The sequence below is a fragment of the Mytilus californianus genome, unplaced genomic scaffold (assembly GCF_021869535.1).
Source record: "Mytilus californianus isolate M0D057914Y unplaced genomic scaffold, xbMytCali1.0.p SCAF_10, whole genome shotgun sequence".
In the NCBI taxonomy this organism is placed as follows: Eukaryota; Metazoa; Mollusca; class Bivalvia; order Mytilida; family Mytilidae; genus Mytilus; species Mytilus californianus.
This window is the reverse complement of record NW_026262582.1, coordinates 13,733,669-13,759,517: the sequence shown is the minus strand read 5'-3', so window position 1 is coordinate 13,759,517 and position 25,849 is coordinate 13,733,669. Positions and strand designations below refer to the sequence as shown.

Below are 25,849 nucleotides of genomic sequence, written 5' to 3'. Positions count from 1 at the left end.
TTAAAGTATAAAAAAAAGAATTTGGATTACCTCCCTTACATTGCTTTTAATTTATGTATAAAGATGTTGTATTGTCCTGAGGTGATTAGCTGTCAATTAATTTTTTGAAGTTGCTATTAAAGGAATATTAATTTTAGCCATGGTTATCATATGTATGTCATTTTCTATTTAAAGACTTTTATGTATTTAAATTGGTAATTATGGTTGCAAACTCCATTGGAAATTTGAATTGAGATTATGACCATATCTTGAGGGAAAGAATTTTTTTTTTGGAAACAGGGGGGGAGATGAAAAAAAATTGGGGGGGGGGTTTAAAAAAGAAATTGTGGGGGGGGGGGGGCAATTTTTTCTCATTTCAGATTTCAGAAATTAAAAAGAAAATTTCTTCAAATATTTTTTTTTTTTTGCAAAATAAAGGGATGGGGTCAATACGCAATAGCATGGTGTATTGCACAAAAGCAAAAAATTGAATATAAATTCAAATCATATAACCAATTCTAAGTTCTTTGACTACAGTTATTCTGTGTCAGAAACCTATTATGTGTCAAATATTTAATTACAATCCAAATTCAGACCTGTATCAAGCGCGAATATTGTGTCCATTTTTGCCACAACTGTGCAGGGTTGGACCTCTGCGGTCGTATCCAGCTACGCTCAGCGAAGCATTTTTTTGTACATTGTTATGGCCATTTACATGTATTAAAGTTTTGTCAAATTTCTCAGGAACTACAAATGCTTTCTGTTTTTTGAAATCAAGTTTCATATGTGTGATGCAGTGTATGTTTTCACATTAATCATACACTAATCAACTTCCTGCTTAACTACATGTACTACTTACAATATGAATAGCAGGGGAAAGGTTCTCACTAAACATATTTATTTGAAGGCAAGACCAGTCTGAGATTCATTATTTTTAGCCATGGTGAGTCCAAAATTAAGAACATGAAATTTTATTGCTACATGTACATGTGTATCATTTATAATTTCAGTCCCCATGACAATATAGAGCTAGGAAATGACATCAAGTTTAGATTATTTTTAAACTTTTGTCATAAAATGATGATATTTGTGCTCAGTGGGTGTAATATTTTATAATCTTGATGCATCTTTGGACTCCCCAGTTTTGAATATAATGAGTCCAGACAGATTTTTATGAGTCCAGTACTCATGGACTTGCCTTAGTGAGAACACTCAGTGATTTTCCTACCAGAATTCTTGAAATCTTTTTTTCCCTGGTGGTCCTTGAAGAAAATCTGCTGGTCCTCACTATTATTTCTATAGCAAGATACTGAAATTGTGTTGGTCCTTGGCAAACTTTTGGTGGTCAAAACCTTCGGACCACCACTTTTCAAGAACTCTGTCCTACCCTTTTTCAAATGAGGCCTGGGCTCTAGGCAATTGGGAAAAATGTGTCGTATAACGTATGAATTGGGAAGATAATCATTGTGTTCAATATATTTTAATGTCCTGGGGGTATCATTATCACAGTTGAACCTGTTATCTATTTCATTGTTAACACTGGAGCAGATCAATAGGCAGAGAATTTTAATCCATAATATTAGGTAATTATTATATAAATTTTTGTAAAATATAAACATTTTCTCTAAAAATTTGTGGTAGTAAAATCTATAACTGACTCTGAAAGGTATTTGGTTAGCGTACATTTCTCATTTCATTAGGATTGAAAGATACTTAAATAAACATAATGAGTAAACTAAATATTATAGTTACCATTAATTTAAATGGTAGATTGGTATATAAAATTGTTTCCTAAAATCAATATGGTGGTCATCAATATAATTTACTGAAATTTAAAGTGGATTTTATTATTGTATGGATAATATTTACAAATACAATAATTGGTATTAACAATACATGTATGACAAGAATCAGACAGAGACTGAATCCTGACATTGCATGTAAGTGGTTGCTTATTAAACATTGAACAAGTACACTTTCATCTCTTTTTTTATATAGGTATTTACACTTGTATTCAAATTTGTCCGCCATTACTTTAAATCACACAAGTTTCCCATAAACATGATAAACATGATAAAATTTGACATCACAATTTCAGAGACAAAATTCAGCTAAATACCAAAAGTGTAAATAGGTTTCTCTAATTCTATGGAAATTTATCCCTTTCCGAACCCATTGTATAAACAAATGTAATCAACGTGTGGTTGCCAGTGATCTCAGATGATGATTGGATGAGTTTAAGGGTCATAACCTTTCTCAGCTCCCTGGATGCATCAAAATATGCTAACAGGTGTTAATGAAATTGACAACTTTATGGAAAGTGGAAGGCACTCGAAGGGGATTTTAGTTTAGCAAAAAAGGAAAATTTATTTTTTAATCATTAGAGAAACAGATTCTTACATAGTTACTCGTGGATTGTCGAATTTATCCAATCTCGATAGTTAAATTATAAATTTTAAAGTCCTCGCCAAGGCTCGGACTATAAAATTGATAATTTAACTATCTCGATTGGATAAATCCGATAATCCACTGGTATCAATGTAAGAATCTATATTTATTAAATTCGATAAAATATATACTGAAAATTCAGAAATCATTGGGATGTTTTTATTATTGTGAAAAATTGCAACAGGATATACATGCATACATTTTTTACATACATACATTGCATCGGAATTAAACATATTTATTCTAAAACCAGTTGTTGGCATGACACGGGTTATGTTCTTCTCATATATTTTAATTATGATGGTATAATACTAAACCCCTAACAGGAGGGATTGTGCCTGATATTCATATGATGAAGACATAATCTTTCAATCAGTTTAATTGAGGTCTGGAGCTGGCATGTCAGTAACTGCTAGTAGTCTGTTGTTATTTATGTATTATTGTCATTTTGTTTATTTTCTTTTGTTTCCTATTCTGACATCAGACTCAGACTTCTCTTAAACTGAGTTTTACTGTGTGTACTGTTGTACGTTTGTTTTTTCTACATTGGCTAGAGGTATAGGGGGGGGGGGGGGGTTGAGATCTCAAAAAACATGTTTAACCCCGCCGCATTTTTGCGCCTGTCCCAATTCAGGAGCCTCTGGCCTTTGTTAGTCTTGTATCATTTTTAATTTTAGTTTCTTGTGTATAATTTGGAGTTTAGTATGACGTCCATTATCACTGAACTAGTATACATATTTGTTTAGGGGCCAGCTGAAGGACGCCTCCAGGTGCTGGAGTTTCTCGTTGCATTGAAGACCCATTGGTGGCCTTCGGCTGTTGTCTGCTCTATGGTCGGGTTGTTGTCTCTTATACACATTCCCCATTTCCATTCTCAATTTTAAACATGAACATGTGTTTTGCAAAAAATAGAAAATCTCATTTTAAAATGTAAATTTGATTGTGCTATTTGTATGCAGCATTTCCTTCCATTGCAATCATTCTTGTCCATTTTACATTATAACATTTGCATAAATAATAGACTTTTTTCATACATGTATGTCCGACTTTTGACTTCAGAGTTATATTTTTCAACAGGTTACCTACTCTGTGGTAGGACATCCTTGTACTCGGTCATGTAAGAGCAGCTTGAAGAAGTAAAATCAAGCTTACAATCGGTACAATTTAGGAGAGAAATTATCTGTTATATGATTTCTATAGACGACAAACTCATTGGAAAACAGTAAACTTTCCGCCTAAATTGCACCAATTATACGTTTGTTTTTACTTTTTTTGGTTGCTCTTACCTAACCAAGTACCAGGATGTCCTACCACAGAGTAGGTAAACTGTCAAAATTTTTAAAATCTGGAGTCAAAATTAAAGAAGGTAATATGAAAATAGTCTATTGAACACAAAAAATTCTGAACTGACAGTATGTTACTAATAATACTAATGTTAACAGTACTTTTGACTTTTTAGTGCCCCGCCTAGTGGCGGATCACCCTATAGTGATCAGTCTGTCTGTCCGTCCGTAACAAATTGTGTCCGCTCTTTATCTAGAGAACGGTTATAATTTTATTTATAATATATCCACTAAGTTGTAAAACGACCCAGTAGCCTACCTATATATATATATATGTAGTAAGGCCAAAAAAAAGTATATGTCTTTTAAGGGTTACCGGACCGTCCCTTATTTGAAATCCATAAATCACCGACACTTAGCCATTTTATTTCAGTTGTACAGGAAAAAATTAACTGAACCTCGTCTCAAAAACGTAGTTAGACATCTCGATGTTCACAATCGTCCTTATGACAGCTGTTTTAAGGAAATTGGTGACGTGTGATGAAAAAAATCACTTTGCCGCCATTTTATTTCCAATAAAAACAAAGGGAAACAATCCAATCATTTAAAATACGATTTAATTTGGCCCGTGAAAAAAACGGACCACATTACTCAAAATCATGTTGCAAAAAATAAAATGGAGAACATAATAAAATGAAGATACTGACCTACCTACCTTATGATTTTAGATGATGTAACCCTAAGCCTTAACAGACATATAATATTTTTTTGGCCTAAATTAAAGTGGAACAATTTCAAGTCAGGTTTAATTACACTTATTGGGCGATAAAAATATATAGTTACAAAATATATCCTTTCCCCTTTATTGGATCTTTATGGGAAGACAATTTCAAAGTAAGGATCATTAAGAAAATTGTTTTTCTTTGAATTTTCTGCCGACAGGCTAGGCATATACATATACATATACATACTTAGATACATGTAGTGACACACACTGTAAACAGCAAATATTATCACTGTCTAAAATAAAATCTAGGAATAAATTGAGATTACTAAATTGGTCAATGTACATGTACTTCTACCTGTACACATAGAAAAACAAAACAATTATATCAGTAGACAAACACACAATTCCATTACATGAAAAACATTTCAGATTTAAAACAGATCTAGAGAATCTATTTCATTTATTATTTAAGACTTTGACTTGTTCATACTCTCAACTCAGACAGTAATCATAATTCTATAATCACAAATAAAATGAAATCATCAAAAAATTTCAGTAATTGATGAAGCCTTTTTGTGAGAAAAAAAGTTTAATTAAAAAACAAAAATAGAAACTTATTAACTGTCAGACACTGGAGATGACACTTAGTGTAGGTTGCTATAATTTAGTCTACCTGATATTTCTATGGATTTTGTAATTTGTAACTGTATCTCGAAATGATTTTGCTGTTTTTTTAAACAATGTTTTGTATAATAGCACATTTATATTTGTTCATTGATTTATATTGTTTCAAACAAGTGAAGTCTAACATTGGAAAGTCATTTTGTCTATTATATGAAAATGAAATTAGATAAATAATTAATAAAAGAAGGATTAAATAAAACAATTGAAACCATCTGTTTTGAAAAGATGAAAGTATTTATTTGAAATCAAAGAAGAGTAAACAATAGGCAGTTAGTTTTCGTGTTTTAATTGTTTTACATTTGTCATATACCGGCCATTTATACATATTTTAGCTTGCCATGTGGTATAGGTTTTGCTTGCTGTTGAAGGCTGTACGGTGACCTTGCTTACATCCACTTCAATGCTTCATTTGTACTCTGGTAGAAAGTTGTCTCATTGGCAATCATACCACATGTAAATGTACATCTTATTATTTTTATAAAAAAACCCTAAATCATTTACTTGATGAAGCATAATCTTATATATATGGATTTTGTACATGTATTTAATGGGAAGTCAAATGTCCTAGCTAGCCCTAAAGACAGCGGGCACAGCTCACTATTTCCTTTTCTGTGCACCCTCTGTCCTATAGTGCTTACACTATGCATTTTTTGTTTTTTTTAGGAAAAATAAATATTTTTCGCAAAACAATAATTTTAACCGCCAGAAAAAGCTGATTACAAAATTTTACAAAGTGGTATAAATCCATTAAAATACTGTTCTTCATTCATTTACTTCAATTCTTATCTATAAACATAATCAAATTGTCCCTTTTAAGAATAAAAACTTTATTTGTCCTTCATCTGCCCTTGAATTCTAGCTTAAATGCTGTAAGTTATAAATGTATTTAAAAATAAACCCCAGGGAACTGAAAGTACATGTATAATTAGAGAAATATAATAATATTCTAATGCAATCTTTATGTAACAACACCTACCTTTTTCATTGGCTAAAATTGACATGCCTAGGGCCGCCATTTTGAATTACTGGAATTCACAAATGATCAATTATAATGACAATTGATACAATTTAATCTAGAATAAAACAAAACCTACCTCAAAAACATAGTTTGAATGAGATTTCTTCCAAATCTGAATCATACAAGTAACAAAATAACCTTGAGTTTGAATGTTTTGATGTACATGTATGACATGTTTTGTCATGATGTTCATGCGTCAAAATCATTCATGAAGTTTTGCAGAATTTTATTTTATCTTTAATTTATACCTTTAAATTAAAGTTTTACAAGCTCTTATGTACAATTTCTTTTTTGTAATGCATTAGAATAGGAATAAAAGTACTATCGTCAATTAAGATTTGGCGGCTTTGCTTAGCCAGTAAAACTACATTTGTAACTGTCAAATCAACCATTGACTGTGGCAATCTTCAACTACAGAACTGTTATTACTATATCGTATTGTATTTCTGGTACAATGTGACATGTTTGCATATATATATATGTATATATATATGATATGGGGCCAATTTTTCCCTTTAATCAAACATATATATATTCAAAAGGGAGTGGTATGACTACGATTTCTTGCCAAAAATGATTTTTTTCAGATTTAAGGGGGGGGGGGGGGGGGGTTATGGAGGTGTAGGAGTGTTATGCACCTGTCTGAATCTGAAATATAAGATGTACAATGTCATGTGGTTAAATGACAATTGGGATGGCATTTTGAAGCACTATGAAAGTACTGTAGATGGTAGGTTTTCAAATGGTCAAATCACAAAAAAATGTACACAGGGTAATACAAGATGACCATAGACCAGACATCTTTGTGTTTGGGGTGAATTGATCGAAGTTTATTTTGACAAAGTGGTATTCTGAAGTTAAAATTTCATATAATCAAGGTCAAAAGGTATTTATTATTTGTGCATTATTTATAAGGTAAAAACATCATGATATAACAATTTGGCAACAATTGACATAAAAATGCCTTTAGAAATGGAATCCATGGATATATGGACAGTTAGTGAAGTTCTTGAATAAAATGAAAAATTTGTAAGGGTTCCGCGGAACCCAGTGTCTCGCCTACTTTTGCTGTTAATCGCAGGCTCAACAAAAATGAGATGAGGAAAAAATTAAATAAAAATATTCCTCTCGATTCAATTTTTTTATTGTAAGAAGCTTCTGTCCAAGTTTGGTAAAAATCCAGGATAGTTTATGAATCTAATAAATGTTTTAAAAAATTTAACTGCAGACTGTATGTAATGTTAACTCGAAGAAAAACTAAGTCCATTTATAAGTAAAATATGGATAAACAAGTACAAAATTTTAATAAAAATTTCCTTCTAGATACTAGCTTTTGATCATAAACAAACTTCTGTCCATGTTTGGTACAAATCCAGGATAGTTTAAGAAAGTTATTAAAATTTCAAAAACTTTAACCACAGAGTGAATATTTGTGGACGCCGACGCCGACGGAATGTAGGATCGCTATGTCTTGCTTTTTCGACAAAAGTCGAAGGCTCGACAAAAATTAGTATAAAGTCTTAAAATGTATAATTATGCACGTCGTGCACGTACTAACATTAAATAACTCAGTACAAATATGCTATCTTCTATGATTTACATTTATATAAGGAATAAATGTGAAGCAATGTTTCTTTGATTTGTTTTGAAATTGGATTTATGTCTAAACACCATTAGATAGACAAAAACTTAAAATTGATGACGTGTTATATTTATCTAATGTCTGGTTTTATACTTCACTTTGGTTAAATATTTAAGTCATTTACATGTATGTGCTCGTTTCTGTTTCCTTAATTTGGCTTCAATTGGTTTTTTTTTTATATAAGTATGGCTGATGGAGAATGAATTCTAGAAAAGAAATCAGACACTTACATATTTTTTCAATATACAAGGCCCAAAAAAAAATATTTGTGTTCCTGTCTCACTATAGCTATGTACATACCCTTAATTTTCTTTTAAAGGACATTTTTGATTATTCACCTTTAAAGTCCTGTCTTTTTTTTTTTAAACACTAGCTACATAATAGTCCACAACATTTCCCTATTTTATGTATCTATTATGTAAAATATTATAAAGGATATCTATCTTCTTATAAACATGTATATTCCTACCCTGTTTGTTCTACCAGGTTGCAGGAAACAAATATATATATATTTTGGCCTTATTAAAAAAAATAATTCCAGTGAAAAGTGCATTATGATATTGTGAACAAAAGCTGTAATAATTCATAATTAATACCTGGAATAAATTTGCACGTTTGATGATATCTGATTTTCTATTGATTTCTATGCATCAGTATCATTAAATATAAACTGTTTGCACTGAGCATAGGTAGACCAATATATAACATTGGACATTTCACAGGTAAATTGTTTCCTATTTTCATTTTGTTATAAAATTGCTTTACTAAATAAATGTCCTGTTTTTCAGGATTCATATTAAGTAGCAGTGTTGAGCGCTCACAAACATGTTTAACCTCGCCACATTCTTTATGTGCCTGTCGCAAGTCAGGAGCCTGTAGTTCAGTGGTTGTCATTGGTTCATGTGTGTCATATTTGTTTTTCGTAAATTGTTTTGTTATAAATTAGGCCGTTAGTTTTCTCTATTGAATTGTTTCATATTTTTCATGTCGGGGCCTCTTATAGCCGACTATATGGCAGTCTTCACGCTGAACCACAGGCCCAGCAGCCCAGGCTTGTAAAATTGCTCTCGGGCCTGTAAAAATCATATCTTCAGGCCAACAGAATCTAACTATAATTTCCAAAAATTGAGCTCCGGGCCTGTAGATTTTAAAGTTCATCGTGAAGACTGATATGGTATGGGTTTTTCTCATTGTTGAAGGCCTTACGGTGGCCTATAATTGCTTACATCCACTTCATTTGAATGTTGGTGGATAGTTGTCTCTTTGGCAATCATACCACATCTCCTTATTTTTATATTGTGTGAGTTGTTTTAATAAAAGTAAAGTCCTTAGAGAATTTAATCTGCTATTCTAATTCGTATACAGTATGTTTCTTCTCTCAATGTCATTGATGCCACTACACGTTATGCCACTGGACTTTAACCAACAATCCATCATCCTAATGTCATTGATGCCACTACACATTATATATATATATATGCCACTGGACTTTAACCAACAATCCATCCTCCTAATGTCATTGGTGCCACTACACGTTATGCCACTGGACTTTAACCAACAATCCATCATCCTAATGTCATTGATGCCACTACACTTTATGCCACTGGACTTTAACCAACAATCCATCATCCTAATCTCAATCTGGTACTTTCATCTGTCTGATTATAAGTCATCACAATTTATATAAGGAGATGAGGTATGATTGCTTATTAGACAACTACATTGCATCCACCAAAGTTCAAATGAAGGATGTAAGCAATTATAGGAAAACGTCAACAATCAGTGGCGGATTTGGAGGGTTTTTCAGGGGCCTGGGCCCCCCTTTTGTGGGAAAAATTTGGTTGGTTATTTATGGAATCACTGAAGCATGACTGGAGCGGGCCCCCTCTAAGGCAGTCAGTGGGCCCCCCTTATGAAAATTTCTGGATCCGCCACTTACAATTATAAAAACCCATACAGTATAGTAGGCTATAAAAGGCCCCGACATGGAAATATGAAACAATTCAGTTAAGAAAACTAACTGACTAATTTATAACAAAACAACTTATATGATAAAAACACATATGACAGGCATGAACCAACGACAACCGCTGAACTACAGGCTCCTGACTTTGGACAGGCACGTAAAGAATGTCCATTTTTTGTCCATACCTAATGTCTACATACCCTCTTTTTGAAATAGCACTCCAAGTTTTATGCTCCTTACCCCAGTTGACCAACTATTCAGGGGATTTATTGTTGATCTGAATATGCATGAAATATTTGCCACTGGATGTTAAACATTTTGTTTTTAAGCAGGGACAAGCAATGACATCATGATCTGTTGAATACAGATGAAATTACCATAAACTCACTTAAATTTAGTACATGTATGTAAATGAAGTTGACATTGCCTTTAGACAAATCAACTTGCACTCAGTGGCAGTGCAACTCCATACATACTTTTTAATAATATCCTGAAGTTGTTAATATTGCAATTTAAGATTAAAATCAACAATTAAATTTTTTTCATGAACATATATATATTTAGGTTAATGACATTGTCAAAACTTTTCGACCATATTGGATAACACATAAACCAACAATATGTTTTAATTTAGTAACACACACCAGATAATATTTGTAAAATATCGTTTTACATTGGAATGGCTGAGTAAGTAATCAATTCTTCATTCATTTATTTATGTTCTATATACATTACAGTAACTATACATGCTATAGATCAGATAGGCTCAGCTTATTTCACCTGTCCATGTAACATGTATACATCTGTGTTCTGGCTAGAATTTAAGGGCAGAGGGGCACAGTGTAAAGATGATAGTTTCTGGTCTGAAAATGGATCATGTTAATAAATAAAAATTGAAATAATTGAATTAATAAATACATTTTTGATGGATAAATAGTATATAATTATAAAAAGTTTTTCCGTTTGTTAAAATGATTTTTTTTTTGTATTGAAAAGTATTTGGGTTACTACAGGGGGTGAGGGGAGGCGCACAAGCATGCAGGATTACATGTACAATATTTGTTTTATTTTAAAACTCAATTTTTATCCATTGTTTCATGCATATATATATTATATGTATATATATTTGTTACTTTAAATTCAGAAATTATATAGTGTGCATTTATTATTGTGAATCACTGGTTACTTGTAACTAGAGGCTCCAAGGAGCCTGTGTCGCTCACCTGATATTTTATTTACAATTGAAATAATGCAACCGTTATACATTTGCTTTAGTTTCAGAGATATTTATAAGTCAAAAACTGCATTTTCCCCCTAAGTTCTATTTTTAGCCATGTCTGACATGTTGGTTGGCAGGCAGGGTCATCAGACACATTTTTAAAACTAGATACCCTAGTGATGATTGTGGCCAAGTTCGGTTAAATTTGTCTCAGTTGTTTCAGGAGAGAAGATTTTTGTAAAAGATTACAAAAATTTACGAATAATTGTTAAATTTGACTTTAAAGGGCAATAACTCCTTATGGGGTAAATTGACCATATTGGTCATGTTGACTTAACGGTATTTGTAGATCTTACTTTGCTGAACATTATTGCTGTTTACAGTTTATCTCTATAATAATATTGAAGATGATAACAAAAAAACTGCAAAATTTCCTTAAAATTACTAATTCAGGGGCAGCAACCCATCAACGGCTTGTCTGATTCGTCTGAAAATTTCAGGGCAGATAGATCTTAACATGATGAACATTTTTACCCCTTTCAGATTTGCTCTAAATGCTTTAGTTTCAGAGATATAAGCCAAAAACTGCATTTTACCCCTATGTTCTATTTTTAGCCATGTGGGCCATCTTGGTTGGCAGGCGGGGTCATCGGACACATTTTTTAAACTAGATAACCCTAGTGATGAATGTGGCCAAGTTTGGTTAAATTTGGCCCAGTAGTTTCAGAGGAGAAGATTTTTGTAAAAGTTAACGAACGACAGACGCCAAGTGGTGAGAAAAGCTCACTTGGCCCTTTGGGCCAGGTGAGCTAAAAATGCAAGATTTAATTAAAACAATCCCAAAAATTTCTGAATTTACAGTATATGAATTGAACATTATAAACATATGGGACATTTAAGGTAAAGCACAAACGTATTTTTTTACGTTGGATTCTGTGCAGGATTGAAGGAAATTTATAACAATCTTAATATTGAATTCAACAAATTCACTAAGTTTCTGACATTAATTATTTTTTTCTAAACATCAAGAACTTTACAACTATTTTAAGCATTCTATATTATATTCATGATATTAACATGATTTAGGACAATACCTTGTAATATGAACGTTTTTTTTAATTTTAGTTCATTTATATGTTTCCGAGTTTAGTGTGACGTCCATTTTTATATGACCGCAAAAAAATTTTGTGGTCGTATATTGGTATGACGTTGGCGTCGTCGTCGTCGTCGTCCGAATACATATTGGTTTTCGCACTCTAACTTTAGTTTAAGTGAATGGATCTTTTTGAAATTTGACCATAAGGTTAAATACCACAAAAGGAAGGTTGGGATTGATTTTGGGGGTTATGGTACCAACAGTTAAGGAATTAGGGGCCAAAAAGGGGCCAAAAATGAGCATTTTCTAGTTTCCAGACAATAACTGTGGAACGGTGTATGGATCTCTCTGAAATTATACTACAAGTTTCCATACCACAAAGGGATGGTTAGGATTTGCTTTGGGGGGTTATGGCTCAAACCGTTTAGGAATTAGGGGCAAAAAAGGGGGAAAAACAAGGTTGTCCTGGTTAATGGACAAATACTTTAGTACAAAACATAATTTAAAGCAGTGTAAGGGAAATAAATCAAATACATCATTGTAATTATCTCCCTTACACTGCTTTTAAATTATGTATAAAGTAATGGTTAATGAACAATAAAGATAATCTAAAACAGTGTAAGGGAGGTAATCCAAATACAACGTTTTGGTTACTTCCCTTACACTGCTTTTAAATTATGTTTAAAGAAATGCATATTTATAAAGGAAGACCAGTAAAAATATCTGCAAATGTTTTCATCTTTTTTTTTTACAAAAAAATCCATATGAAAGATTTGACACTATATTTTTATTAATTCTATTATAAAATAGATTAAGTTAGCACTATGGTAAATTTAAATGGGTAATTATGGTTGCCAACTCCATTGGAAATTTGAATTGAGATTATGACCATATCTTGAGGGAAAGAATTTTTTTGGGGGAAAAAGGGGGGGGGGGGGATAAAAAGAAATTGTGTGGGGCCAATTTTTTCTCATTTCAGATTTCAGAAATTAAAAAGAATTATTCTTCAAATATTATTTTTTTTTCAAATTTCAAATATTGAAAAATTTCAAGAAGTAATCTTTAATTGCACAGTATGGCGCATTAGATTTGTAAAATCTTTGATCACATTTATTTATTTGTTATGCCGAATCTAACAGTGTATTTAGATTTTTAATTTTGGGTAAAGTTTTCAAATTGGTCTACATTAATGTCCAAAGGGTCCAAAATTAAACTTTGTTTGATTTTAGCAAAAATTGAATATATGAGGTTCTTTGATATGCTGAATCTAAACATGTATTTAGATTTTTGATTTTTGGCCCAGTTTTCAAGTTGGTCCAAATTGGGGTCCAAAATTAAACTTTGTTTGATTTCAACAAAAATTGAATATATGGGGTTCTTTGATATGCTGAATCTAACCATGTATTTAGATTTTTTATTTGTGGACCCCGTTATCTAATTGGTTCATATTGAGGTCAAAAGGGTCCAAAATTAAACTTTGTTTGATTTCATCTAAAATTGAATTATTGGGGTTCTTTGATATTCCAAATCTAACCGTGTATTTAGGTTTTTAATTTTGGGTCCCGTTTTTTAAATTGGTCTTCATTGAGGTCCAAAGGGTCCAAAATTAAACTTAGTTTGATTTTGACAAAAATTGAATTCTTGGGGTTCTTTGATATGCTGAATCTAAACATGTGTTTAGATTTTTGATTATGGGCCCAGTTTTCAAGTTGGTCCAAGTTGGGGTCCAAAATTAAACTTTTTTTTATTTCAACAAAAATTGAATATATGGGGTTCTTTGATATGCTGAATCTAACCATGAATTTAGATTTTTTATTTGTGGGCCCCGCTATCAAATTGGTTCATATTGAGGTCAAAAGGGTCCAAAATTAAACTTTGTTTGATTTCATCAAAAATTGAATTATTGGGGTTCTTTGATATTCCAAATCTAACCGTGTATTTAGATTTTTAATTTTAAGTCCCGTTTTTTAAATTGGTCTACATTAAGGTCCAAAGGGTCCAAAATTAAACTTAGTTTGATTTTAGCAAAAATTGAATTCTTGGGGTTCTTTGATATGCTGAATCTAAACATGTGTTTAGATTTTTGATTATGGGCCCAGTTTTCAAGTTTGTCCAAGTTGGGGTCCAAAATTAAACTTTGTTTGATTTTAACAAAAATTGAATATATGGGGTTCTTTGATATGCTGAATCTAACCATGTATTTTGATTTTGGACATTGGACCATAATAGGTAAATTAAAAAAATTCAAGTTCTTTGACCACATTCTTTCTGTGTCAGAAACCTATGCTGTGTCAAATATTTAATAACAATCCAAATTCAGAGCTGTATCAAGCTTGAATGTTGTGTCCATACTTGCCCCAACTGTTCAGGGTTCGACCTCTGCGGTCGTATCAAGCTGCGCCCCAGCGAAGCATTTTATTACTGAACTAGTACACATTTTCGTTTAGGGGCCAGCTGAAGCCCGCCCCCGGGTGAGGGATTTTCTCGCTGTGTTGAAGACCTATTTGTGGCCTTGGGCTGTTTTCTGCTCTTTGGTTGGGTTGTTGTCTCATTGACACATTCACCGTTTCCATTCTCAATTTTATTATCATGATTCATGTAGCAAGGTAATGATTAGTTTTAGTTGGTGCTAGTGCAGGCATATTATTCTACATTACTGTTTATATATATATAGCTACATGTCAGTCATTCGCAAGGTCACTGTACACTTGGCAAAGGCCAGTAAAAATTGGTTTGGTCCAGTTAAGTTATGCATTACTGGACCAAATGACCAAATTTTTTTTTTTAATTTTATCCAAATCATATGTGTAAATGTCCTGTAAAAAAGAGTCTGGTCCAGTTAACATGGTTAAGAAGAATGGTTTACTGGACCAAATGTCCAGTTGATTTCTCAAAGCCTTGAGAACCGCTGGTACAATGCGATATGTATGTATGTGTGTGTATGGTATACAATTGCAAGTATATATATAGGGGACGGTAATATTCTGGTGTCATTCATTTCAAATTGCCATAACTACATGCGAGTCCTGTTATCCTTATTTATGTGCATTTATTTTTTCATTTAAAAGATTATGATTTTAAATCACCGAGTTCTTTCTCATCTACAAAAATTTATGAACATTATATTCAATACATTAACAATTAGCATTATTATTATGTAATTTTAACAAAAAGGCAGTAACTAATAGAGGTTCATTGGGACAAATAAAAATTGGTTTTATCTAAAAATAAGACAAAGTAACAATTTGGTGGTTTGTAAAGATATACAGAAATCAGGAAACAATTTTATGACAATAATGTATAAATTTAAGGAAAGTTATTGTCAGTTAGGAAGGTAATTGGGGGTAATTGAAATTATCTATGTAAATAATGCAACCGAAACCCATCTTAAGCATGTCAAGTATCTATATGATTACTGATGTACTCAAAAGTTAAAGTAGTTAATTCCTAGTTTAAAAAAAAAAAACAACACCCATCATGCCCATATAGGCAACATGAATTTAAATTTATTCTGTCTATTTGGCTGTCCATGGCCACTGTATTAATTATAAATAATGGACTTGGTTTTTTTTTGCTGTCAACATTTAAAGACTTTATTATGTTTTTTTAAAACCTTAATGGAATTTTACAAAGTTTTTTTGCAGTCTATTTAAATGTAGATACAAATTAGGGTTAAATATTTAAAACCAGAATAACTAAAGTTACCAAACCTTCATGGAGCTTTTTCAAAGCGTAGACTGAAGTACCGCCATAATCCAGCTATACATGCCTCAGGCTCACCTTTAGCAAAATTCTGTTTTCACTTTTGATAGCTGGACATTGTTTTCTGACAGTCAGCATTACACTTTTAACTTGACAGCAGCAGTGGCAGGCAAGACGCAGGGTTCTGTGAAACCCCACAAATTTGTGTAGCTTTTCTGAATTATAAATATTCCTTCTTCATTTTTTCTTTGACCATACTTACGTTAAACTCCTATTTAAGATAATTTTTCGGAATCCATATATTTTCTTGAAATCAAGGTAATGGACTTTATTCCAAATGATATAAATTTTCTATTTGCAGAAATCATGGTACGAAAGTTAATAAAAGAATTATGGCTATAACGATATGGAGACTTTGTGGCCGAGCTCCAAATAGTCGCCAACTGTTAGTGACAGCCTGCTTCCTATTCTTATTTTGGTGTTTATCCTTGTACAGAGTAACGACTATCAACCAATCGAGAGAAAGTGATTTACTTAAGGTATGTTTCCATGACAATGCTCGGACCCAGGATTTGATGGGGAGGATGAGGTGCTCCTGAGATTTAGGAATTAGTAAACCGTATTTTGACACAAGATTGGCTGTAATTTTACTTTTGTTATATATATCTTAATTTTACGGGGGAAATGCACCCAGTGCTCCACCAATAAAACAATATTGTCAAGAGTGCTGAATGTGGTGTCAACCACCAACAATCATGACAATAAAAGTAAAAAGATGTGTGGTATACATTTATTTTGTCAATGTGTACATGACTGAGACAGCAATCATATGGCACAATGAACCAAAAGAGGGTCACATCTAGAGGGCAAAGTACAGCTGAAAACAAAGTTGATTTTTCCATTTAAGAGATTTTGTTTATTGCATCTATCCCAATGATCCAATGCTACTGATACATGTAGGTCTTCATTAGGAATGGCTTGCATCAAGAAATTAAGAGTACTTTTGCAGATAGATCAGCAGTTTTATTTGTATTTATTCGTTGATTTATAGATATTAACTGATAGCCTTTACAACTCTCAATCCTAAAAATCAAATGTGAAAAGAAAGTACAACAATAACTGGCTTTAAAAAGTCAAGACAATTAGATCAAAGCCCTTTCAACAATGTTCAATTTGTTATATTTTAGTAAATTATTTGATACATTTTATGATGGTTTATGGGTAAATACAATATATTTATGTATTAAAAAAAATCTATAAGGTACAGTGAAAAGCTTTAACAGTATAATGAAACTGTTAGAAAATTCCTCATGTTCCTACCATCTGTCACCTTATTGCAGTAAAATATTTATCATGTTTATTAGGATCAAATTAAATACACAAAGGATAATTGACTCATAGAATACACACTGTAAGTCAATTCAGTTTAAAATCGCTACTGCTGGAGAATTTCCATATTGAGCACAGGTGATTATGTTTGTTTCAGTGTGAATAATTTTTCCTTATATATCATACATGTACATGATGTAGGTAATATGATACAAGGATGTTAATTGGAGTGTTATCCATCCAAAGGTCATTCAGAATATGATCAAATATTTGCCACTGGATGTTAGTTAAACAAACAATAATCCATCAATCTCCTCCATTTTCAAACAATATTCACCACTCAACAATAAACAAATCATTTTAATATGTGCCCTGTACCCATGGTACCTTACAAAAACTATTGTCTCTTAACAGTACATACTACATCTAATCTGGTCTCTCAACCAATTGTAAACAACAGTACATACTACATGTAAACTGGTCTCTTAACAGTACTAATACTACGTCTCAACTGGTCTCTTAATAGTACATACTACATCTAGACTGGTCTCTTAATAGTACATACTACATCTAGACTGGTCTCTTAACAGTAAATACTACATCTAAACTAGTCTCTCAACCAATTGTAAACAACAGTACATACTACATGTAAACTGGTCTCTAAACAATACATTTGTACATACTACATCTAAACTGGTTTCTTAACAGTACATACTACATCTAAACTGGTCTCTTAACAATACATACTATATCTAAACTTGTCTATCAACAATACATACTACATCTAAACTGGTCTCTCAACAATACATACTACATCTAAACTGGTCTCTCAACAATACATCCTACATCTAAACTGGTCTCTCAACAATACATACTACATCTAAACTGGTCTCTCAACAATACATACTACATCTAAACTGGTTTCTTAACAATACATACTACATCTAAACTGGTCTCTCAACAATACATACTACATCTAAACTGGTCTCTCAACAATACATACTATATCTAAACTTGTCTATCAACAATACATACTACATCTTAACTGGTCTCAACAGTACATACTACATCTAAACTGGTCTCTCAACAATACATACTACATCTAAACTGGTCTCTCAACAATACATACAACATCTAAACTTGTCTCTCAACAATACATACTACATCTAAACTGGTCTCTCAACAATACATACTACATCTAAACTGGTCTCTCAACAGTACATACTACATCTTAACTGGTCTCAACAGTACATACTACATATAAACTGGTCTCTCAACAGTACATACTACATCTAAACTGGTCTCTCAACATTATATACTACATTTAAACTGGTCTCTCAAAAATACATACTACATCTAAACTGGTCTCTCAACAGTACATACTACATCTAAACTGGTCTCTCAACAATACATCCTACATCTAAACTGGTCTCTCAACAGTACATACATCTAAACTGGTATCTCAACAATACATACTACATCTTAACTTGTCCTTCAACAAATTGTAAACAAAAGTACAGAATGCATCTAAACTGGTCTCTCAACCAATTGTAAACAACAGTACGGAATACATCTAAACTGGTCTCTCAACCAATTGTAAACAAAAGTACAGAATGCATCTAAACTTTCTCGCTGCATTGAAGACTAGTTGGTGACCTTCTGCTGTTGTCTGTTCTATGGTCGGGTTGTTGTCTCTTTGACACATTCCCCATTTCCATTCTCAATTTTAGTCTCTCAACCATTCCTAAAGAACAGTATGGAACACATCTAAACTGGTCTCTCAACCAATTGTAAACAAAAGTGCAGAATGCATCTAAACTGGTGGCTCAACCAATCCTAAAGAACAGTATGTAACACATCTAAACTGGTTTCTCAACCAATTGTAAACAAAAGTACGGAATACATCTAAACTGGTCTACCAACTATTTGTAAACAACAGTATGGAATACATCTAAACTGGTCTCTCAACCTATCCTAAAGAACAGTATGGAACACATCTAAACTGGTCTCTCAACGTATCATTAACAACAGTACAGAATACTGTTTTTCTTGATGTATTTATAGAAGGAAGATCCAAGTTTGCTGTATTTGCACAGATTTCTATTCACGTTTTTTGTCAAGTCACGAAATTTAGTAGGTGTACAGTATTTCCAATTTGTAGCTTGTATAGATTAATCTTATCAAAAGAGAAGATTGTGTCATATAGCAGTACGCTAGATAAACAAAAAGGTATATATGTCTATTAAAGAGGTGGCATTACATGTGACTCTTCAAGTCATTCATGTTCATAAACACATTACTCTATTAGTCCACATTCTCTCACTCAATGTATATCTTGGTATTGGGTGAAACACAATTGAGGGGACATCTACAATGTCAAAAATGAATGTGTCTTTGTTTCATGTTAATCAAATATTATCTTTTAGCTAATTTATTGATAAAAGAAAACCAGTTTTCTGTTTTTATACGACCACAAAAGGAAGGTTGGGATTGATTTTGGGGGTTATGGTACCAACAGTAAAGGAATTAGGGGCCAAAAATAAGCATTTTTGTAACTTCCAGACATAACTTGTGTGTTAGTGTATGGATCTCTCTGACATTGTACCACAAGGTTCCATATCACAAAAGGAATGCTGGGATTGATTTTGGGGTAATTGCCTCAAAATTTTAGGAATTAGGGGCCAAAAAAGGGGCAAAAAAAAAGCATTTTTCTAGTTTCCAGACAATAACTTGTGTTCAAGTGTATGGATCTCTCTGAAATTGTACTGCACGGTACCATTCCACAAAGGGAAGGCTGGGATTGATGATGGGGGGTAATTGCCTCAATATTTTAGGAATTAGGGGCCAAAAAGGGGCAAAAAACAAGCATTTTTTCTAGTTTCAGGACAATAACTTGTGTGTAAGTGTATGGATCTTTCTGAAATTGTACTACAAGGTTCCATATCACAAAGGGAAAGCTGGGTTTGAGTTTGGGGGTAATTGCCCTAAACGTTTAGGAATTTGGGGCCAAAAAGGGGCAAACAAACAAGCATTTTTCTAGTTTTCAGACAATAACTTGTGTTCAAGTGTATGGATCTCTCTGAAATTGTACTGCAAGGTACCATACCACAAAGGAAAGGCTGGGATTGAGTTTGGGGGTGATGAATCATAAGGGGGTTCAAAAAATTTCGGGGGGGGGTTTTATCCTTTTTTATACGACCGCAAAAAAATTTTTGTGGTCGTATATTGGTATGACGTTGGCGTCTTCGGCGTCGTCGTCGTCCGAAGACACATTAGTTTTCGCACTCTAACTTTAGTTTAAGTGAATGGATCTCAATGAAATTTTACCATAAGGTTCAATACCACAAAAGGAAGGTGGGGATTGATTTTGGGGGTTATGGTACCAACAGTTAAGGAATAAGGGGCCAAAAAGGGGCCAAAAATAAGCATTTTTGTAACTTCCAGACATAACTTGTGTGTAAGTGTATGGATCTCTCTGACATTGTACTACAAGGTTCCATATCACAAAGGGAATGCTGGGATTGATTTTGGGGGTAATTGCCTCCAAATTTTAGGAATTAGGGACCAAAAAGGGGCAAAAAACAAGCATTTTTCTAGTTTCAAGACGATAACTTGTGTTCAAGTGTATGGATCTCTCTGAAATTATACTGCAAGGTACCATACTACAAAGGGAAGGCTGGGATTGATGATGGGGGTAATTCCCTCAAAATTTTAGTAATTAGGGGCCATAAAAGGGCAAAAAAACAAGCATTTTTCTAGTTTTAGGACAATAACTTGTGTGTAAGTGTATGGATCTCTCTGACATTGTACCACAAGGTTCCATATCACAAAGGGAATGCTGGGATTGATTTTGGGGGTAATTGCCTCCAAATTTTAGGAATTAGGGACCAAAAAGGGGCAAAAAACAAGCATTTTTCTAGTTTCAAGACAATAACTTCCCAAGAGAAAATGAAAACGGGATCTATCGGGATCCCAGTCAAATCCCGGTAAAATTAGCGGGATAAGCCGGGATGGGCCTCAGAAGTCGGGATTCCATTCGGGATAAATATCTGAAACTGGGATCCCATTCGGGATATATGTCTGAAACTGGGATCCCATTGGGATATCTGTCTCAAGCTGGGATCCAATCCCAGTTGAAGCAAGATAAATATACGAAACTGGGATCCCATTGGGATAACTGTCTGAAACCGGGATCCCATCTTACTGTAAACAGGGAAACATAAACCAGAATTTTGTGTGGAATTTAAAAAAAATTATCCTGGAAATGTAAAATATATCCTGGTTATAGATTTCTGTGAAAAACCTAAATTTTGTAAATTTTCCTTTTTAAATCAATATATTTTGAATGACCCCACTTAAAACTGGTGCTTTGAAAAATTGGATGGCCATTTTTAAATGCCTCTCCCCCACTTATTGCTTCTAAAAATAAAAGTTGTCCTCTTTCAATGAAAATTTGAATTATTATTTGAATGCACTTGATAGATCAATTAATGGAAGTTAAGATGAAAAAAATAATTTCAAAATATTTATATTTGAAGTGTTTTCAGGTTAAAAATAATTAAAAGTAATCTTCTGATATGCATTTGCATTCAATTTGTTTTATTTTTTATTTTTTTAGAAAAAAAACCAATAAATTTAAGGAATATATTGTGAAAAGGTGATAAAAAAGGGGAAGTAACTGAAACATTTTTGAAATACACAAATTATTTATGACATAAAGCAAAGGTTATTTGTGTTAATTAACAATGTGTTTGACACCAAAGCTGTCAGGTGAAGCCCTGCACTTAATGGGTCACTTAATTTGACAGTTTACACAGCTAGCTGAACTTCTGTTGATGGAAGAATTACAAATTTTAGTTTGACAGTATTTCAAAGTCAGAAAAATGCCGAGATTTTCGCGATAAAACGAAAGGGCGCCCGAGAAACGCCAACGGCTGTTTTGCCAGACAAGCTGGATCGTTTCTGATTTTCTTCCTGTTGTCCGGCATTTAAATAACATAGAAAAATTATCAGATCAATGATAGGCCAACGATCGACATCGTAAAACCTTGGTTCTCAACTTATGTAAACAAGTCATGACCACGTGGTTTCTAGTAATTGTACTGAACAGTCCGACCCTAGAAAATACCGTCCTAGATAATGCGGCCACTAGTTCATCCGCATGCACCCTGTGCCGATTAAATTAAAGGTTTTTTTTTCTTATTTTTAAAAACTGGCCAGTAATAAATACTTTTATACGACACCCTTGATTTATTTTTATAATACCGTTACGGGGACGGATCAACTTCTGGCTGATATAATATGGGGCGAGATTGTCACCTCGACGTTAGAGTACTCAATAAAAACGTCATCAAAATGTGATTACGCTGTAGCAAAATAGAAGATTCCATGTGATGGTGAAGATGTTTTCAGATAAGTGCATTAAAAATTTAATTTAACATGTGTATATAATGAGATTATAAAATATAATTTATTGAGGAACAATGATTTTTTTATGGTTTTTTTTTTAGCAAATCAACATCAGAAAATCTGAAAGCATAAACCTGGGAACATGCAGATATATCTTATATATATATGTTCCTGCATAAACTGAAAAATATATTTATTTTTAACAACATTGAATAATCTTGTTGTCACATAACAGGCATAACTGGTAGATATGTAAAAATTTAATTGAATTGTGTGAATGGTTATTTGGTGAAAATAATAAGTCGCTAGTTTTTTATCTTCAGGGGATAGAAAAAGAGGGAGGGTAATTAATTTGATTCCAACTGGCTTCCAATGTATACTGTATAAACATGCAATAATATTTCTATTGAATTTATTGCTTCAAAATGTCTAGAACAATTGATTCTTTGTGGATTTTTTTGATACTTTTAGGGGATTAAATGATTAAATGGAGCTGCCAATTTTGAAAGTAAACGGATTGCATGCAGATTCCAGTTACCTTTACTCAGCAATACTAGTTGGAAGTACAGAGACAGCAAATTTAATTACAGAAAGGAGGAGAACTTCACATGTATCCTTTATATCTGACACACATTTTTAATATTATAATATTTGAAACTGAACAGCGAGCATCATTAAGCCATGGTGAAAACTGTGTATCTAAATACAATTAAGACAATGAAATGCTTGAAGGTGTTAGTGAACATGGGGAGGAGGGGTGGGGTGAGTACCATATTTAATTAATGGGTAATTTAACAATATAAGCAGCCATTAAAAATGGCAAACAAGTTTGCTAGTAGTACTAGTATCTATAATTTTGATGGAGGTTTAAGGATCTGACATTAAATACAAGTACATTTTTTTTTAATGGGAACTTGACAGCCATTGAAATAAGATATTAAACATGGCCAATACAATGTAATTCATGCCGCAATGTTTATATATACGTGACAGATTTGATACAACAAGGGCAATATTCATCTACCTTATAATGAGTAATAAATGTGTATATTCCCTCAGAAAATGCAAAATCGTAGCATTTCGGGAATCCCGCCAAAAGTCCGGGATTCCCGATGTAAATCCCAGTGGAAATATACTGGGATCCCAGTATATTTCCACTGGGATAAAATTTCGGGAATCCCGCCAAAAGTCCGGGATTCCCGATGTAAATCCCAGTGGAAATATACTGGAATCCCAGTATATTTCCACTGGGATAAAATTTCGGGATTCCCGCTAAAAGAGCGGGATCCCAATCAGAATCCCAGTATATTCCAATCAAAATCCCACAATATCCCAGTGGGATCCCAGTATATTTCAACCGGGATTTACATCGGAATTCCCGGACTTTTGGCGGGATTCCCGAAATTTTATCCCGGTGGAATTAGGTGGGATCCCACTTGGAATCCCATCAAAATTCCAGCTGGGATTTCAGTGGGATTCCAGATTTATTTTCTCTTGGGTTGTGTTCAAGTGTATGGATCTCTCTGAAATTATACTGCAAGGTACCATACTACAAAGGGAAGGCTGGGATTGATGATGGGGGTAATTCCCTCAAAATTTTAGTAATTAGGGGCCATAAAAGGGCAAAAAAACAAGCATTTTTCTAGTTTTAGGACAATAACTTGTGTGTAAGTGTATTGATCTTTATGAAATTGTACTGCAAGGTTCCATATCACAAAGGGAAATGCTTGGTTTGAGTTTGGGGGTAATTGCCCTAAACGTTTAGGAATTTAGGGCCAAAAAGGGGCAAAAAAACAAGCATTTTTCTAGTTTCCAGACAATAACTTGTGTTCAAGTGTATGGATCTCTCTGAAATTGTACTGCAAGGTACCATACCACAAAGGGAAGGCTGGGATTGAGTTTGGGGGTGATGAATCATAAGGGGGTTCAAAAAATTTGGGGGGGGGGATTTTTTTTCCTTTTTTTTTCTTTAAAATTTTCCATTTTAAATTGGTTATTTCTGATTTATATATAAAAACATATAATAATGATATGGTTTGAATAGGTAAATTAAAAATTTTTAAGTTCTTAGACCACTTTCATTCTGTGTCAGAAACCTATGCTGTGTCAAATATTTAATTACAATCAAAATCCAGTGCTGTATCAAGCTTGAATGTTGTGTCCATACTTGCCCCAACTGTTCAGGGTTCGACCTCTGCGGTCGTATCAAGCTGCGCCCCAGCGGAGCATTTTATTTTTTTCTTTGTAAATTTTCCATTTTAAGTTTGTTATTTCTGATTTATATTTAAAAGCAAATAATAATGATATGGTAGGAGATACACACCAAACAGGATGTGTAAATTATTATATTATAAGTATTGTGCAATAGCAAGAAATTTTCAATTGCACAGTATTGCACAATAGCAAGAAACCTTCAATTGCACAGTATTGCGCATGCGCAATAGCAAGAAATCTTCAATTGCACAGTATTGCACAATAGCAAGAAATATCCAATAGCACAATATTGCGCAATAGCAAGAAATTGTCACTTGTACAGTATTGCGCAATAGCAAGAAATATTTAATTACACAGTATTGTGCAAAAGAAGATACTTCGTATAAATTGCTTATTTCTTGACCAATTTCAATGGGGTTTTATTCTTGAATTCTTGGGGTTCTTTAATATGCTGAATCTAACCACATTTAGTTTTTGGATTTTGGGCCCTGTTTTTAAATTGGTCCACATTGAGGTCCAAAGGGTCCAAAGGGTCCAAAATTAAACTTTGTTTGATTTCATCAAAAATTGATTTATTGGGGTTCTTTGATATGCCAAATCTAACCGCGTATTTAGATTCTTAATTTTTGGTTCCGTTTACAAATTGGTCTACATTAAGGTCCAAAGGGTCCAAGATTAAACTTAGTTTGATTTTAACAAAAATTGAATTCTTAGGGTTCTTTGATATGCTGAATCTAAACATGTATTTAGATTTTTGATTATGGGCCCAGTTTTCAAGTTGGTCCAAATCGGGGTCCAAAATTAAACTTTGTTTGATTTCAACAAAAATTGAATATATGGGGTTCTTTGATATGCTGAATCTAACCATGTATTTAGATTTTTGATTTTTGGGCCCCATTATCAACTTTGTCCACATTGAGGTCAAAAGGGTCCAAAATTAAACTTTGTTTGATTTCATCAAAAATTGAATTCTTGGGGTTCTTTGATATGCTGAATCTAACCATGTATTTAGATTTTGGATATTGGACCATAATAGGTGAATGTCCAATTTAAAATTTTTAAGTTCTTAGACCACATTCATTCTGTGTCAGAAACCTATGCTGTGTCAAATATTTAATCACAATCCAAATGCA

General features: G+C 33.0%; 1 protein-coding gene across 4 annotated transcripts in view; it reads left to right on the top strand.

Annotated features, from left to right (window-relative positions):
• The window catches only part of LOC127717647 (alpha-1,6-mannosylglycoprotein 6-beta-N-acetylglucosaminyltransferase A-like), a 106,052-nt gene that overhangs the window by 7,209 nt on the left and 72,994 nt on the right, over positions 1 to 25,849 (top strand). For 3 of the 4 annotated variants that reach the window (XM_052223376.1, XM_052223375.1, XM_052223373.1), the window contains exon 2: positions 16,126 to 16,303. In XM_052223376.1, the coding sequence (XP_052079336.1) occupies positions 16,157 to 16,303 (147 nt within the window). In that variant the 5' untranslated portion in view covers positions 16,126 to 16,156. Of the gene's footprint in view, positions 1 to 8,461; positions 8,504 to 16,125; positions 16,304 to 25,849 lie in introns of those variants that run through there. The other variant, XM_052223374.1, reaches the window with a different exon arrangement.